Source organism: Pinus tabuliformis, chromosome J (genome assembly GCF_031772625.1).
Source record: "Pinus tabuliformis cultivar Carrire ecotype Pingquan chromosome J, CPIR1, whole genome shotgun sequence".
Lineage (NCBI taxonomy): Eukaryota > Viridiplantae > Streptophyta > Pinopsida > Pinales > Pinaceae > Pinus > Pinus tabuliformis.
Genome location: NC_142295.1, coordinates 941,459,133 through 941,478,230, shown reverse-complemented (window position 1 = coordinate 941,478,230; position 19,098 = coordinate 941,459,133). Strand labels below are relative to the sequence as shown.

General features: G+C 33.2%; 1 protein-coding gene across 1 annotated transcript; it reads left to right on the top strand.

Moving 5' to 3' along the window:
- Positions 1–270: 270 nt before the first annotated feature.
- Positions 271–2,045, top strand: LOC149229885 (transcription factor bHLH118-like). The gene is made up of 3 exons (XM_089375940.1): positions 271–660; positions 755–1,114; positions 1,427–2,045. Exons 1-3 carry the CDS (start codon positions 277–279, stop codon positions 1,538–1,540), a joined length of 858 nt encoding a protein of 285 aa, XP_089232066.1. The 5' UTR covers positions 271–276; the 3' UTR covers positions 1,541–2,045.
- The last annotated feature ends 17,053 nt before the right edge of the window (positions 2,046–19,098 follow it).

Genomic DNA, 19,098 nt, shown 5'->3' with positions numbered 1-19,098 from the left:
TAGTTTCCATGTAGCTTATAATATTCATAGTTAAATTATGATGTTCACACATCATCTGAGACACGCTCTTGTTTTGTTCGGAGGGCATTTTCCTGTTTGAGAAGAGAATATTTCTGTGTCTTAAATGTGATGTTCAGTTGTTTATCACGAATCTATTCGGGATTTTGTACTTTACTGGAAGCCGGAACTGATAGAGTACTAAAGCAGGTTGCAGTTGATCGCAAAGTTCTTCTTAATTTTGAAATTAGGTCAATTAAGTTTTAGGTAAAGTCAAAGATGAGCATTCCTTCACCATTTTTCTCTTACAACGATGTTGCGAACAAGTTTGATGTCGGAAGCGTATCGAGTAATCCCAATCCATGTATACCAGCGCAAGATCCATTTCCATCGAGTTATAATATTGATCATTTTGCCCACAGATTTAATTTATTTGGGACCTACGACTCGGAAACCCTAGAAACCCTAGCCGGCTTTTCCAATCCCCTAATGCAAACATTCTGCAATTCAAGTTGTCCAACTGATAGTCTGTGTTGGAATAGATTAGCAGGCTCCGTCACGGAAGACAAAAAAAATCGCAAAATGATTGAAAGGCAACGTCGTAAAGAAATGAAAGTGCTTTTTTCACAGCTTGGATCATTACTCCAGGAACGTAATCTCCGGGTATGTTTTCTTCTGCTCAATATGTAGGGTTTTGAGACATGAACAATATTCTGTATAGTTTTATCCAATGAAAGTTGAATGTTCTGTTGTGTAGGGAAAACGAACAGCGGCAGAACAAGTACTGCAAACTGTGAATTACGTTTGCCATCTACAGCGAAAAGTCAAAGAACTTTCAGCCCAAAGAGAGAAAGTGAAGGTTAACTCTGACCATAATCCAAAAGTTTCGTTCGAGAAATTTTGCAATAAAACTGTGTCGTTCGGAGGATCGGATCGCGAATACCCTGCAGTGAAAATAAACTCCGTGGGTTCGGGTGTCCAGATATGGACTAACATTCTGGAACGTGATATCGTGTACTCTGATATTCTTTTGGCTTTGGAAGAAGACGGGCTTGAAGTTGTGAGTGCTGCTTCATCTGCCATTAACAACAGAGTTTATCATACCATACATGCCAAGGTAGTTTCTTATACTCATTGTCACTGGGTAACATAACATTCTTCTTCTACGAATAAGATAATCTTAACTCTCACGAAAAACCACAGGAAAACAATTACGCTGCTAGAACTTCAAATTCATAGTTTTTATGTGGACCTTTTGTTTGGTTGAAAAACAAGGTTAATAAAAACTCTTTGTTTTTTTATTAGGACGCCTTCTTTTCTATTAGGTTCACACATTCTACATGGACATCTCTTTCATCCATGTTTAAAAGCACATGTCTCCTCTGCCAACAATAAGCACATATGTTTATATGTTTTTTTAACGATGCAGGTGCTTGATCTCAATACTTTTAACATGCACACCCTCTACCAGAAACTCTGGCATTTGATAAGCACTCACCAAACCAAGAATGCGGATTTAAGGACCACTGAAGCTCGCCCATAATGTTTTGTAAGGCATTAATGCATATTTTCAAAGGTCTGTCAAGCTTATATGATGCATCTAGCTTTATCTAAATACTTATCTGTCAGAAGTGCTTGGTTGATATGGCGAATCACAGTTGTCAGAAATGCATATCGAGCAACCAACTCGTTCAAGGTTGTCAGAAATATTTGGTTGATGAAGTGAATCACATATTGGTTAGAAATGCATATTCAGTGATAGAGTTGTTGAAGGTTCTAAATAAATAGAATAACTTTGGTCACTCGAATAGCTGATAGATAGAAAGGAATTTTACGGAGAATCGCAGTCATGTTTGAATTAAATAGATAGAGTATTTTTTTATTTACCATGTTAGAAGAAGACAACCTAGGATCAAAGAAATTAGCATTCTGCAGCAGAAGATTTTTTAACAAGATTGGTACATTAAAAACCTTCAGGACATTTTTTGAGAAACTAAGATGCGCATGATTATGTTAAATGAACTAAGCAACTATTATCCGTGAAAAATGAAAACAAATGCAGTATTTACCGTGAAGAAAAGCCTTTAAAACGGTTACATATGACAGTATCTTTGAACAACTGCCTTGCGAACAAAGCCACATACATCCGCTCGGGAGGGTGTCTCCCCTCTCTTTACGTTTCTCACCTGCCACATAACAAGGTAGAATTTTATTGAAATACTCATTTAGGTTCAAAAGTTTTCAGTATATGTTAAAGTATTTCGGCAGCAACTTGAACTCCATTGACTTCTGTGTATCAATAGATTAATAGAATTTTTGGCAAACTTTATGGAAATTCTAGAAATGGTCGTAGAATATTTCTGAAATTTAATAGGTCAGAGGATTTCAGAATATTTCTGAAGTTTAATAGAAAGGAGGGAAGTTAAAACAATAACTTTCTTATTACATATCATTTAAAAAAATATTTTAAAATTTATATTAAAAATAATTAATAAAATGCAATCATATAAATAATTTTTATTTTTTATGTTTCAAAATCTTCACCAAAAAACTAATAAATTGCAACTATATTAAATAATTTGATTTTCCATTTATGGAATGGTAGGTTGAAATTCATTCTACTTAAATTGATTTCTTAACCCTCGGCCCAACTATAATTAAATAATTAAAATAAATTAATATATTATAATAATGTTAATTATATATATATATTTTTTTATCAAGTTCTAAAAATTATATTAAAAATTTTGATTTTCCATTCGTACAATCCCAAGTTAATATTCGTTCAATTTAAATTTGATTTCCTAATCTTCCATGGATTAATAAGAATAAGTAAATAAAGAGGATAAATTTCTATGTTATAATAATGTCAATTATAATTTAATTTAGTCTTTTAATATTTTAATTTAGGTAGCCTCTTTATAATTTAATTTAAGTTTTTATCAAAGTTTTAGTAGTAAGTATTTTTATAAAGATTTATTTATTTTTATATCTTAGAGAAATCGAGCCTAGGTTACATGCAGTTACCAATAAACTTCTGGGGTTTATTGCTTGTGCTCTTCTAAACCGAGCTGCAAGGGACCAGATTATAGTAATAAGTATTTTATTAACTTTTAGTATTTATAGTTTGTGCTTACTGTAGTAAGCCAGATAAAAAAGACAAAAATTTGAAACTTAAATCTTAGAATTTTTAATTTTCTCAGAACTCACATTACTTTGATCACCAATTGAATTTCCACCTAAAATATACAATTTTAAATTTATAATTAAAAATAAATTTATTTAAATATTAAAAAAAACTTTTTTATTATAATGTTATATCTTAAAAATAAATATTTCTACTATTCACTTTTTAAATTCCAAGTAGCAAGGAGTTGTTGTGACTCTTCTTCCTATCCTTTGTTGCACTTAGGTTGATTTTTTTCACTAGTCTATGAAACCCAATGCTATTGTGATTGGGCCAAGAGGTGCTCTACAACCCAGTACATGAGGTTGCACTTAGATTGATTCTTTCACTAGTCTATGAAACCCAATGCTATTGTGACTCGCTCTACAAACCAATGCATGAGGTAGATGTTGTCACGTAAAGTTACATAAAAAAAATTAAAAAAATATATGTCTCCTAATTAATAAAAAATAAAGAATATGAGGGAGATGTTATCACATAACCCTACCTTAAAAAAATAAAAATATGTGTATCTTAATTGATGAAAAATAAAGAATATGAGGGAGATATTGTCATTAAGTTTAAAAAAAATTAAAAACATATGCTAGCTAATTATTGAAAAATAAAGAATAATATTGAATATGTTGCTTAATTAAAATTTTAACAAAAATAACATATATACAATTATATGTTAATCACAAAATGGATAGTAAGTGTGCACAAAATTCAAGAAAATAAAAAGAGTTAAGGTATGTTTCAACTTTCATTTTCAAAAGTTCTTAATCTGTAACCTATAGTAATGAATTGAGATTATTTGTTCACACTGGGACAACAAACTCACCAAATTGTAAATGTTATGAACACCCCATTCCTCGTTACAATTAGATTAAGTTTAGATTGTAATGTAAAAACCCATTCTAAGGTTATTTGTCAAGATGTGAAACTAATAGATCACAAGTCATCTCTTATTACATGTAAAATATTAAGTGAAATTGAAATACTTAGAGCATTAAAATATTGTGTGTTGCCTACAAAATGTTACATGAAATTGGAATTGGAATAGTGACAAAAATAAAATGTTGCATGAAAAAATTAAGTTGGCGTGAGGTAAATTTTATCAAAATAAAAAATAATTAGTATATCATAGTTAAATATTTTGTCAAAGTAAAAACCAATAAATATTTCCAGCATAGATCCATATTAACTCTATGGATCAAATCTCTCAAGGTGCAAACATTTCCTCAAGTTTTGCACTAAAAATAAAGACCCGAGAGGGATCAAATATCAAGGTGAAAACCTTTCCTCAAGTTTTGCACTCAAAAAAGAGGTTTGCACCTTGAAAGATTCCATCCCTCTATCCTATCAGAATTTAAGATGGATCTATATTTGTTATATTTCAAACACACCATTCACTTAACATTCACTCCATCCAACAAGAAGAAAAATTCTCACACAACCCAAAGCTTTTAAACCATAAGTAATTGTACCACAAAGAAAAAGAACATGTCATTGCAAAAATTAGAAAATGAACATATAAGTGGCTGACTAGATAATGTTATAAGCCCACAAAAAGAAATGTGGCCTACTTTCTTTGGCTGGGATGAATTGCTTCTCAACATAGAAATAATCTCTAATGCATGCACTACTTACATGCACTCTATCTCAACAACAATATCATTAATAGGACAACTTTTATAAACAATAACAATCTATCCTCCAACAATTCTATTTTTTTAATTATTATAAATATCTCAAAAACTCTCTCCAAATTCACTAATCTTTGTACACCAACCTTCAAAACATATTCATTTTTTTTTTTTTTTCATAAAATCTTTAACAACAACTAAAACATCATATTAGAACTTTTGCTTTTTTCCTCTAATTTTTCAATCATCATTGTCATAATTCAAATCCCCTATTATGATGAATTTTTTCTTCTTATACATTTTTTGAATAACAAAAAACATATTAGCATTAAAATTAAAATTATATATATATAGATAGATATAGATATATTTATATTGATTGTAATGATGCATCTTATATTAAATTGATTGATAAATTTGTATCAACACTTCATTGTAAACTACTTAAACCGGTGTAGTTGAATACTACATTGAATGTCTGTTAGTGGCCTTGGATTAAAGTGTTCAAGCCTTCTATTGAATGGTTGGTGAGATAAAATTATTGTGCGATTCTAATAATAATGGGAAATTTTAATAATTCCAAATGCAGTCGATGGTTCAATGTCTTTGGATAGATTAAATAGCAGTTTACAGGTGATGGTTTCCGGGTTGAGTCAATAGCTTTTGGCAAGTGAGGATTTCTGGGTTGTATCAATAGCTGTATGATTTGCTTATGTTCTATGAGTTATATCCATAGATGCTTGCATTGTAAAAGTACATTTACGATAATGAAGAATACGTAGATTTCCTAAGTTGTATAGTTTTTAATGATATGGTGAGGATGCAAGGAAATGTCAATACCCATCATAAGCTTAAAGTTACACCCAGATACGAACAATGCGTTATGAACAATTCGTGGAAATCCAAATGGTAATCAAAACTATTGCTAAGTGCACGATTCATTCAATAAGAGTGAGTTCGGATCAAGACAAATAAGAATAATTGCTCACCAGATATCAGGATGTTAATAGATGAATAGAGAATCAGAGGATAACAATGCCAAATTAGCAAAACTCGAAAGCCCAGCTTTGAATCTCATCTTGATATCGGAAGAGGAATTATTTACACATTCCATGCAAAGTCCAAATTAATAGTCCGAAACTGTATCCTCTCGATAGGCAATTATTTGTGGAATGTGAACCTCAGATGCTATGCTAAACAATGAGAGGCAGCCATTGAATTTCAGTAGGTCAAACAGCAAAATAATATATTCATGTAACACCAGCAAATCAAAGGGCACCAACAAATCAGAGGACAATCAAAGACAGCACTTGGTTGCCAACAAATCAGAAATCTATTACAGCCAGAATTTGAGATAGATAAACCAAAAAAAGGCACTTTAAAATGATGATTGAATTAGTTCTTGCAGAATTCTTTCCACTAGACAAATGGAAGTCATACACTGTGGGTAGTTAAGTGTGGGAGATATTAATTTTTATTTGTTTTTTTGTGCGGTGTATTTTGAATGATATTCTTTATTATAATCGTATGGGTTATTATAATTGTTATATGAGTTACTGAATTGGTGGTTATTATAATTGTTATATGAGTTATTGAATTGGTAGTTATTTGGATTTGAGAAATTTAATCTAATTAAAATAATTTTTAGTTAATGTTTGGTTGAGATATATTTTTAATTAATTGATTATATAATTAATATCATATTTATATTTTACAACAATATATATATATATATATGGAATTATTAATACTTATATAAAGCATTATATATATGGAATTATTAATACTTATATAAAACAAAATATATTTGTGTAATTTTTTCTTTCTAAATTGATATTGAAGTTAACTCCAGGTAGATACTTTTTTGTGCGAATTGTTTGTGAGAGATATACCGGAAGAGTCCATACTAAGTTACCAACAACAAACTTGGATACTGTGTGTGTTTTTTTTTCGTTCTTTCCTTCGTCAAGAATGCATGGGTTTTCAATTCCAAGTTAACACACCTCAAATAGTTTAGAAGAGAATTAAATATTTTTGACCACCAGTAACTTCTGTTCAGACATACTATAGGCTGGATTTGTGAAGACGAGAAACCATGGGCTTGGGAATATATTTTTGCACCAGAGTGGATTATTAGGAGCTCTTCCGAATTAAAAACTGAAGAAGAAAAGAACTAGATTCGTGTGTCGTATGTTGGTGCATATATTCAAGGAACAGAGTCGCATGAGTTCTTGCTCGCAATGTTTGGAGAATCACGTTTCTTCGGCTCATAGATTTGAAAGCATCAATGGAGAATCCCGTTTCTTCTGATAATACATTTGAAAGCATCAACGATGACAGATCGAGACCTGCCAAGTTTGATGATTTTCATGGTGGCTTCCAATGCAAGTGCCGACGATGTCCATCCTCTTTACAGTAACTGTGAGAAAACTAGTTGCGTTGAAGAGATTCTTTCAACTTGCAAAGTTCTGGTAAATGGTGCTTCCATAAGGTGTTTCTTAGTTAGCAGCACAGTACAACTTTACTGTTGTCAAATAGATATGCAAGGTACTGGAACATACTGACGTTGTAAGTCAATTTCCCGAACTCAACACCTAGGTCAGCGTCAATTCAAACACACATCAAAAATAGTGTTTGCAGTAAAGCATTAAGATCTCGGCGGTGTAGCTAAATTAGTTTTAGAATGAAAACTTTATTAGTGTTATTTTTTATTGTAAAATAAATGATGATAAATTTTTACGCTCAAATGATTTTGGTACATTCTAAACTGTTTTTTCTATATAAGAGGCCAATATTGACCCCTAGTTCCCTATTTTCTATATAATCGGCGAATATTGACCCTAGTTCAATAGGGAATTATAATCGGCCAATATTGACCCCTAGTTCAATAGGGAATAGAGGGTGGTTTGGAGCAATTGTATTTTTAAGATATTAAGGGGAAATAATAGGGAATAGAGGGTGGTTTGGAGCAATTGTATTTTTAAGATATTAAGTGGAAATAAGGCTTATTATGGGTGGTTGTTTAATTAGTTTGGAAATTGTGAATTTAGGGAAAGATCTTTCATTAGTTGTAGAGATTTGTATATGGATGGTAGTTTGCTAGTTAGGTTATGCAACAATTTATGGATGATGTTGAGTAATTAAATTTGGGAGATCTGGTAATTGGAAGTGTAACTCAACAATTCAATTTTCCAACTACATTTTTATAGAGATAGCTTGATGGAGTTCTCTCTACAAGATTTAAAAAATGATTGGAGATACCAATGAAAACTTTGCTAGATAAGAAAATCTAAGATAAGTACTCATTAAGGAAGGGTGTAAGGATATTAACTTCTACTTGTCTTGTACATATTAATTGATATTACTAATAATAAAATGTATTGGTTATTGTAATTATTTGTTAGTAACATTTAAGAAATTTATTCTAATTGTTGGTTAATTGGATTAGAGAGATTTAATCCAACTAGAATAACTATTGTTTAGTTTTTTGTTGACATATTTTCTTTTTTTGGAAATACTGAAAAGGGGTGAATTACTATTTCCCTGATTTTTCATAATTGGTTAGTTTTTTAAACATTCATAGCATTAAAATGAATATACAAGTCATCATAAGATCAATGGACATCACACGAAATATTTGTCTCAACCAAATGCTATGTTATGCTATGTTATGTATGATGTACATACAAATTTACCAAATAAATCTGGAAGGAAGTACAAGAATGAGTTTTACCAGCAAAGCTGGAAGGAAGAAAATGGTCCCTGAAAAGGACTTGGGCACTCGTACCAAGGATAATGGGGGCAACAACAATAAAGCTTCAGCTTCTAGTGCTGCAATTCACTGCTTCTGTTGTCCACTGCTACTACTGCTGTTGTTCACCATCATCACAGTTGTCCACCACTACTGCTAATGCTACCATCCCCACTGCTGTTGTCACCATAGTTCGCATTCACCGTTGCTACTGCCACTACTATCACTGTGCACGCTATTGCAGCTGCCACTATTCACACTTACTATACTTCACCGTTTACTCTTATCATCAAGATCATTGCTTTGTCATGTCGCTATCATAAACCAAGGGTCATTGTTGTACACAATGTGTCACTGTCATGAATCACTCAGCCACAAACTCTGCACATCTGCATAGGTCCTTTGCAAATGCAAGATCACTCTTTACAATACAACATTATCATATGCTCAAAGCATTACGGTTGTACCATTGCAATATGACTCATAGCATCTTAACAATGTTCTGCCAAGTTTTCAATAGGGTTACTCTATAACCCAAATATATATATTGTCATTATTATATATATCGCCCTGGTCATGCATCAAGAATGTCGGCACTGGTATCAGTGCAACATAACTATCTTTTGTGATCTTCTTCACTGCTATATAGGTTACTGTTGCAGAAGAGGTTTTCTTGTCATATCACACTCTTATGTCTTCAAAATGTTGATGTCACTGCCTGCTATAGTTTTTGAATGCTCAGTGAAGCTGCTTATAAAACCCTATCTTCAAAGTTCAAACCATCTTGCAAAGTGATTTTTCCTAATTACAATATGTGACAACATGCAAATACCTTACTCCATTTTCAACTTATAAACCCTTGTCAATGCTGCTCCAACCTTTACTGAATGAATTCTCGCTGGAAGATGAGATATTTGACAAATGTGCTGATGCAAACTGATGATGATGATATATTTAATGCTTCCTTCTTACACTATTGTAGGCCACACAGTACCTATGTCCTAACGATGCTGACTATGAAATATTTCTGACTGCTCCTTTTAAGGAGGTTCATACTAATGCTGAAGATGACTCCTCCGAAATCTTGATTATCTCTGCCATAACATACTTCTCAACAAGAGGAACTAAGCATACCTTGCAAGCAAACAATTCCAGTCCAGTGTTCTCGTCTCTGCAATAATGAATGCCAACTTATCTTGCTCAAAAAAGTAAGTCTAACATATGCATGCCTGCTTAGTCGCCATCAAACAAAGATAACAATACCACCATCTTCTAATACCAACTCAATTCTGCTCAATCTCAAGGCTAGGACTTATGAATCCAAGCAATCTATTATTTAAGGACTACAGTCCACACTATCATAATGTGAACACTCTGCCATAGACTGCCATCAAAGGTTATTTCAAGGTCACTGCACCTAACATAAGATGTTGACAACAACCTTCGGCAATATACACTTCGCGGTAATGCATAAATATTACTGCATCATACAACCACCCTAGTTTTTGCACGCTACTACTGGCTGTCTCTCATTACCTAGCCATGGGTCACACAATAGATAAAGGTCACTGTGATTTTCCATATAGAATTAATGTTGTTATCAAGTATATCATTGTTATGCAAGAAAATCAATCATATAGACACGTCTATGGAGATCACTGTCAAATCCATAATAGTTCATTGTCAAACAGAGTTTTACCAAGGTGAATTCAGTTCCAGACTATACTCAAACTTCTGCTATGAATCACCATACTTTTATGGAGATCACTGTCAAATCCATAATAGTTCATGGAGATCACTGTCAAATCCATAATAGTTCATTGTCAAACAGAGTTTTACCAAGGTGAATTCAGTTCCAGACTATCCTCAAACTTCTGCTATGAATCACCATGCTTTATTATAGCTACAGGTATGTGTTCAGGTCAGGTATACAATACTTGTTTACCATATTACTTGCAATGCCAAATTATTGTAGAACAAACTTTCTGAGCCAAATTTTTGAACTGGGCAAAGCTTTCCAATTAGTCTGAGCTAGATTCTTTTTCGCTGCCCTTCCAGAATGTTCCTTCACTTTAAACCATTCAAGTTCACACAATCACAAGTCATTTTAGAGATAGAGCCCACCTAAAAAAACCATTCAAGATTTCCAGCTTAAACAGGGTTGCAAGGTTGCCACACAATATCCAACAAAACCATGCACACGATTCCTCAAGAAAACAAACAAGCTCTAGATTAAGGATATATAGAGCCGATACTAATCAACGAATTTTGCTTGTTTTAAGATCTGTGTTCAATGTACTGCCTATGAAGCTTATCTGTGTTCAATGTATTGCCTATGGAGCGAAGGCCAGCTTCAGGAAATCAATCAATTAGTAGTTTAGATTTAATTTTTTTAAATAATATATATATATCTATATATATATAATAATATATATATATATATCTATCTATATATATATATTTTGAGATATTTTATTATTTATTTTTTAATATAAAAAATATTATTTTTTAATTTAGAGAATATTTTTATTTTATTTTATGTTAATTCTATTTTAAATTTAGATAAAATTACACATCTTCCCTCATATTACCTCATATTAGACTGTAAAATTATAAATCTTTAAAAAAAATTCAAGATAAATATTTGACATGACAAATCATGTAATTCGAGTTCCCTAACATCTATCGGCTGTGTGGGTGTTTTCAACCATTCCTGCATGTAAGGCCAAGTTAATGCCAGAGGGTCGTGAAAACCAGACTCAATATCATATTAGAAGGTTTATAACTGTGGATTCCATGACTATTGGGCTATCGTTTTTTTTTTTTTTTTTCTCTATTCCGTTATCAAATATTGAAACATCAAATTGCCCCAGATTTTGCAAGTTTCTCTGGTAAATATCTTGGAACTTGAGGTTTCTTCGGTAAATATCTTGGAATTTAACGATCAGGAGAGAAATGCAATCCACTTCAGCAATTTGGATACATCTATTCTATTTATTTCCTCCACTTTAGCAATTTGGATACATGTATTCTATTTGTTTGTTAAATTACTCTGAGTAGTCACTTTTGTGGGTTGAGAAAGCCTGACATGAATAGTCAAATTTCAATGTTCATCCGTAACATCCCAAAGAGCATTTCATTACAATGAAGAATCAATTCATTTGACAAAGTGTTACTTTTGGTGCATCCATTTTTTTCATTAAAAAATGATTTAAAGACCTCACGGACTGTCAAATTTCTTTAATAATTTCTCATCCAACCAAAAAAAATTCCGTCCAAGCTAAATTGTGTTCTCATTAAACAACGCCCTTTTGGTGGTGGGTGGTGGCTGGTAATGTGCTTCTGTGCAAAAAACTATTTCTAGACCGTTCCTCTCCGAGTTTTCCATCCAAACTATAACTATGTTGCTTTTTGTGATTTTCATTTGGTACACGTTATATTTTCATCTGTTTTTTCTTTTGTATCTGGAGATACAAGTTGGCATCCTTGGCATGGTCACTCTTCGCAGATCCTGTCATTTGTAGATTTATTTAAGTGAATGCATTGCGTTCTGTTTACAAGCATACCATTGGAGCAAGTATATTGCTTCACTTTAATGGTAGCACGATCTGCCTGTGGGGTCTACAATATAAGCTCCATCAATGATTCTTAATATATTATCGGTCTTGGAATACATTCCTTCCATCTTTAGAACACCGTTACTTCAGAAGAAGCCAGTTACCAGGGAAATGTTAATATCTTAGAATTGTGTTAAGACCTTTGTAACTCCAATTAAATATGTTTTAATGAATTAGGCAAATACTTAGCCAAATATTTCGATCTCGTTCACTATTGAGCTTGTGAACTCAAGAACTTAATATGCTCGAGTTTCAGTGTTTTAGTTGGTGTTTGGTTGTCCAAACTTTTTGGTTTTTTTTTTTCACAATTAAGGTAAGACGGTCTTTCACAATAGAATTATATCTTTGAATTTGTCATGACATGATATGTCTAAGTTTTTTATTATTAAATATTATTTTGGGATAAAAAACAAATATAGTGTATATTTTTTTATATTATATTTGTTATATTGAAATGTTCAAAGATAAATTTAGCAGATTTTTTTTGCCATAAGTTTATTCTACAGCCCAATATGAAAAGATGTGTAAGTTTGTCAATCTTCAATGCCCCTTTAAAATAAAAATAAAAATTAAAGGTTATTTTCTAAATAGAAAAATAATGTTCACTATATTTAAAAAAAGATATGTTGTAAAGTAATTAGAAGTAAAAGAATGTGCAAATGAGATGTTTAAATCTTATACTTTTCGAGAGATGTAAATAAACTATAAATGTGTAAATCAGATGTTTAAATCTTATACGTTTCAAGAGATTGAAATAAACTATTTGAAGATCTATGTTAACTAATTTATGTTGATATCAATTTCATATATATCTAGAAAAAATTAAAATTTTTATGGCTATTTTTTTTATTTGATCCTATATATACTTTATTTAGCATTCAAAAATACAATTTAAACAATGAAAAATAAAGCATTGTATTTTTCACTCTAAAATTTTTTTTACATCAAGAAATTTGATTCCTCTTAGCTCATGTTAGATCTGTACTTAAGATGGATCTATGTTGGTTTAGTATTTATGGAGAATAAATAAAGTTCTGAGGGTGAGTTAGTTCAATTGGTGAGTTCTCATTGTTAAAGTTCAATTAGTGAGTTCTCATTGTTAAAGTAAGTTGCCATGGGTTAGTTCAATTGGTCGAGTTTTCATTGCTAAAGCAAGTTTCCATTGGGAGGTCATAGGGTCAATTCTCCTTGACACCTATGGGGTTAGGTTGATTCCTTTCCATTAGGAGGTCACATTTCCATTGGGAAGTCATGGGGTCAATTATCTCTCCTTGGAAAGCTTGATTCCTTGCCATTAGGAGGTCACATATCTCTCCTCCACACCTTTCCATTGGGTCTCCTTGACAAGCTTGATTCCTTGCCATTAGAAGGTCACATATCTCTCCTCCACACCTTTCCATTGGGAAGTCACCGGGTCAATTATCTCCTTGACACTACACTCCTTGACACCCGTCCGATTAGGTTGATTCCTTGCCATTAGAAAGTCACAGGGTCACTTCTCCTCCACAATTTGGGGTTAAGCTAATTTAACCAATTCTCCCCTACACCTTGGGGTAATGTATGACTTAAAAAAACAAAACCCAAAAACAATATAAAATTAAAACACACAAAATAACACAAATACTATTCCAACTTGAAAACAAACCTTAGAATTAGGCTATACTAATTTAGCCAACCGAATATATAACTTAAAGAAAAACAAAACACAAATACAATAGAAAGTTAAAACACACAAATAACGCAAATACAATATAAAATTGAAAACACACGAATATAATGCAGGTATTCTCCCTCCCTCCGACTGTAGTAGAGCATGGAATTTCTGCAAAAATGTTAATTGTCCAATATTGCTCGTTGTTTATTTCCGTGGTTTTATTTTCCATTTTCAGTCTTTTGAGAAAAAGCTCAATGTTTCCATAACGGGCTTCTTTTCAGAAAAACAAATTGTAATTGTTTTTGAACGGTGCAAATGAGAAACTTATGGTTAGAGCATGCACTTTTCTGCCACAGAGAAAACGAGTGTTTGTTAGAATATCATTCCGTGTGTTTATCAAATTCTCAATTTATATTCAAAAATCATGGGAGAAGTTTCCGTCTGACCTTTCAATACCAATGTCACGTTATTTTTGGTTCAATAATTATTATGTTTTACTTTTGAAAGTGTCTTAAATAATTAAATTATATTACTTTACTATAGTTATTTTGTTCATTGATAATAATTAATATCTTAATTTTATAGATGTGTGGTTTGAGGGTAAGTTTACTTGGGCTAAATCTGGGAGACAGTAGTTCAAATCTCCTTGAGACAGTTGTTCAAATCTCATTAAGTACATTGGTCTGCTGTGATGATAGCTTAAGGGGCAGATTCCCCGATCCCGATATACTCTTGGTAAAAAATAATAATATCTTAATTATTATCATTATTTTTATTTATTGAAAATAATTAATATTATTATTTGGTTCATTCAGAATAATTAATATCTTGATTATTATAATTATTTTGTTTAATAATAATAATTAATAACTTATTTTTAGAGAATTATAATATTTTTTATTAATTGATATATTAAATGTGGATCATTAATTGACAATAGATTTTAATGATTATTACCATAAATATGTGTCCACTTATTACCATTTTATTTGAAATAACTTGTTAATAATTCATATACTTTGTGATAATATTTAATCTTAATTCAATACCTAAAATCAAATATAACTTTTATAATATTTAATATTTTATTTAAAAAAATTATAACTTAAAAAGATTTACTTACTTTCAATTAATTACCATAATATTTTACCTGATGGTGTGATAATGGACCGCAAATGGGTTTACGAAGGGGAAATTAATCCCCTCCCATGTGATGATTAATGTGATGACGCGTGTTGGGAAATCCATTGTTGGCAAGCGAGTTATGAAGGTTCATGATTGACCCATGATTATAAATGTTGTTTGGTTCACGGTGATTAACGACTATGGCTTTCAAGTAATGGCTGTGAGATGCCGGTGGGAGCTTGCTTTCATGGAGCATAGGGTGGTTATATGTTACAACCATCTCTTTCCCTTTGCTCTAAGAACAAAAAGATGACTGGTAATGCAAATGCTAATGGCTTCATTTTATGGGAGGAGGTGTCTTCGAGCATAATATTCTGGGACTCTGGTTTGTCACGGAAGGTTCAAGCTATGGAGTTAGGGCGCACCAACCTCCACGTTGGGCGATTTTCCTTTGTGTTTGCTTGCAAGGGTCCCATTCTCAACTCTTTGTGGATAAAGGTTACAAGTATAATTTTATTTTCTATTCAAGAAGTGTTCTTTGGTAAGTTTGGAAGGGACAATCCAAGGGTGCTTGGAATGTTCTTGGTGCTTACAGGTGTAGCTGAGTGTGGAAGAAGAGGTTGATTAGCAACTATTGTTTTGCACCTTTGTTAGATTTCGTCTTTGGCAGGTGAGTGGGGTGGTGGGCCTGTAGACCCAGGGTTCTCAATTTCTTGTGGGGGGTCTCGGTGCCATTTGACATTTTCAAGGGCCTGGAGAAGTTGGTGTCTCTCGTCATGGCAGGTGACTAGAGAGGGTGGTCACTGGTATTGCCTAAGAAGGGATTGAAAGGTAGATATAGGATCATCAATGGGTTTTCTTTCACATATTTAGCGTTTTCATTTAATTTTTATATAAGGAGGATACTTGGGTTTCATATGTAGAAATTCCTTATAGATTCAAACTGCTAATTGTAATTTACTAAAACAATAGACTTGAATCTACTCTACTCATCAGCGGAAACAATTAATTGATCAAGAAATCACAAAGCATACAAGAGAAAGAATTCAATTAACACATTACACAATGATTTCCTAGGGAAAGCCACAACTAAAAACCCTTGCTATTTGTATGTTTCATTAGTCATAAAATATTAGAAGATTAAAATGTTTTGCTTAAGACCGAGCAACCTCTACCCTATCTCTATCTATCTCACAACTTCCTAGATGAGCCTAGGCCAATACTTAACCAAATTTTGGCTTGCCCTAGTCCCTATTTCCTTGCATTTTTTACTTTGGAATTAACCCCCTATTAATTAGGGAAATTCCTCAATTAGAATTGTGCAATCCTCATAGGCCTTCCTCTAACCACATGCACCACCTGTACAATTTGGATGATTATACAATTGATAGTACACCGCTCTTGAACTTCAATCTTAACTGATTAATTCTCATATTTGACATGCATGAGTTATTTATGAGTGAATCATCAATTAATTAGTTGAACACATGAAGCAACACCCACTGTATGACCTCCTATTAGTTCCTCCATTAGTTGGAACTAGTTTAACTGACTTTAACTTAGTTAAGCTAAATTAATTATTTACAACTCAAAATAAACTCAACTAAGGATCCTATAAAGTAGGATACACTCTACATGACTCAAGTTAGCCCTTAACTCGAATTAACTAAGCCAACTAAGTAAAATTAACTTAGTTAACTCATACAAGTTGTCTTGTGATGTGGAATTGCACTTTTATTCCTAATTTAATTCAAGAAAAAAATAAATCAAGATTTTTCTTGTTGCATTTTTAACACTCCCTCTCAACAAAAAAGAGATTATCATATACCCCAATCCTACCTCTATAGACCTCAAATTTGCCTCTTGGCAATACCTTAGTCAAGATGTCTACATCGTATTCCTCTATAGAAATGTACTCCAGCAACATGATTCTCCTTTGCACACAATCTCGTAGATGGTGATACCGAATATCGATCTGCTTAGACTGATCATGAAAAATTGGGTTCTCAGAGAGTTTGATACAACTCTGATTGTCACAGTAAATCACTACAGGATCCATATGCTGACCAAATAACCCAACAAGGATCTTTCTCATCCAGATAGCTTCACAAGTTGCTTGACTAGAAGCCATGTACTTTGCTTCTATTGAATTGAGTGCAACTAATATCTACTTATTGCTTTACCAAGAAAATGTTGCTGACCCAATATTAAATATTCTCCCTTATGTGCTCTGCCTGTCTGATGGACTCCCTATTTAATCTAAATTTGTGAAGCCTTGTAGCTTCACTTCCTCTGTCCATCTATACCAAAGACTAAACCAAGTGGTGCCTCTGAGGTATCTCAACACATGTTTAGCTTCCTTCCAATAGATTTTGGTCGGCTTAACCATTTCTTGACTAAGATGGTTAACAAAAAAACGTATGTTTGATCATGTGTTCACCAAATACATAAGTGAACCCACAAGTTACCTATAAATAGTAGCCTCCACTACTTCACATGAAGTAGAATCTTCCTTCTTCCAATTCCTTGCTAGAGGAGTCTCCATGGGTTTGCTTCTCTCCATGCGGGGCCTCTTCAATATATCATTGGCATAATTTCCTTAAGAGACAAACTATTCGTCATCTCCTTGCCATATTTCCATTCCAAGGAAATAATGCATGAGCACTAGGTCCTTGATCTCGAATTCTCTAGCAAGATCCTCTTTGCAAGATTTGACTAGATTCTTATCATGTTAGAATTAAATCATCAACATATAATACTATAATCAATAATTTACCTTCAACCACAATATGGTAAAGGTTTGCCTCTGCTTCACTTTTGGTGAAGCCCAAACTGGTGAAATAGTTATCGATCATGGTGTACCAAGAACAAGGTTTTTACTTCAATCCATACAACGCTCACTTGAGTCTGCACACATGCGACTCTCTGTTGAAGGTCTCAAATCCTTCCGGCTGCTTAATGTACACCTCTTCTTCAATCATTCCGTTGAGGAATGTTGTCTTCACATCCATTTGATGTATCTTCCATCCCATCTTCGCTAAAAGTGCTAGAATAGATCTAATTGAAGAGTACCTTGCTACTGGAGCAAATGTGTCCTTGTAATAAATTCCCTTCAACTGAGAGAACCCTCTAGACACAAATTTGGCCTTTTGTTTCTCGACACTCCCATCTGCTACTTGATTTACCTTATAAAGTCATTTGGAACTCACCATTGACATGTTTTATGGTCTTGGGACCACTTCCCAAACATTGTTTCTGATAATGGAGTCATAATCCTCTACCATGGAATCAACCCATACTGGTTTTTACACTGCTTCCTCGAATGAGGATGGCTCAAATCTCTTCACTCTCGCTCATTAGAGGTAGTAGCTAGTGTACTGATTTGGTGACCTCCTCTTCCTGTGTTATGATGAGGGTGCTACCACATTCTCACTAGCATCATGCATCAATTTGTCAACTTCTTTGATTTGCTTCCTTCCATCTTTGGAAGTCTTTGCATGAGTGGGTGCTTCCAATCTCTTCTCCTTTGCATGTGGTTAATCCACATCATCCCGAGGTTCTTCCTTTGGAGCTAAAAGATCCTCATCTTCATGCAACTGAAGATCCTCTCAATGGAACATCTCATGGCCTCTCTTCATTGAAATTCACATCTCTACGAACGATTCTCATCCTGTGAGATGGAAGGTACACTCGATAGTTATGAGGTGTATTAGTGTACCCCATAAATATGCCCAACTCAGCTGTAGGCTCCAGATTTTTCCTTGCATCCTTGGTAACATGACAATAAATTGATGAACCAAAGATCTAAAGTGTGCCACATCTGGTTTCTTACCTGAAAAATCTTCTTCTCGAGTACACATCTTGAGAATCCGATGAGGACCCCTGTTCTGCACATATACAGTTGTGTTCCATGCTTCATCCCATAAGTGCAATGGTAGGCCGTAATCATGTAACATCGCCCATGCAACTCCCACAAAACTTTTGTTCTTCCTTTCAACCACCTAATTCTGTTGTGGGTTACGGGGTCTTATTAACTCCCATCGAATGCCTTATGGTGCACATAATTTCTTGAATTCATTCAAAACATATTCTCCACTGTTATCGCTCCTGAGAGCCTTCACTTTCCTACTAGTGTCTTTCTG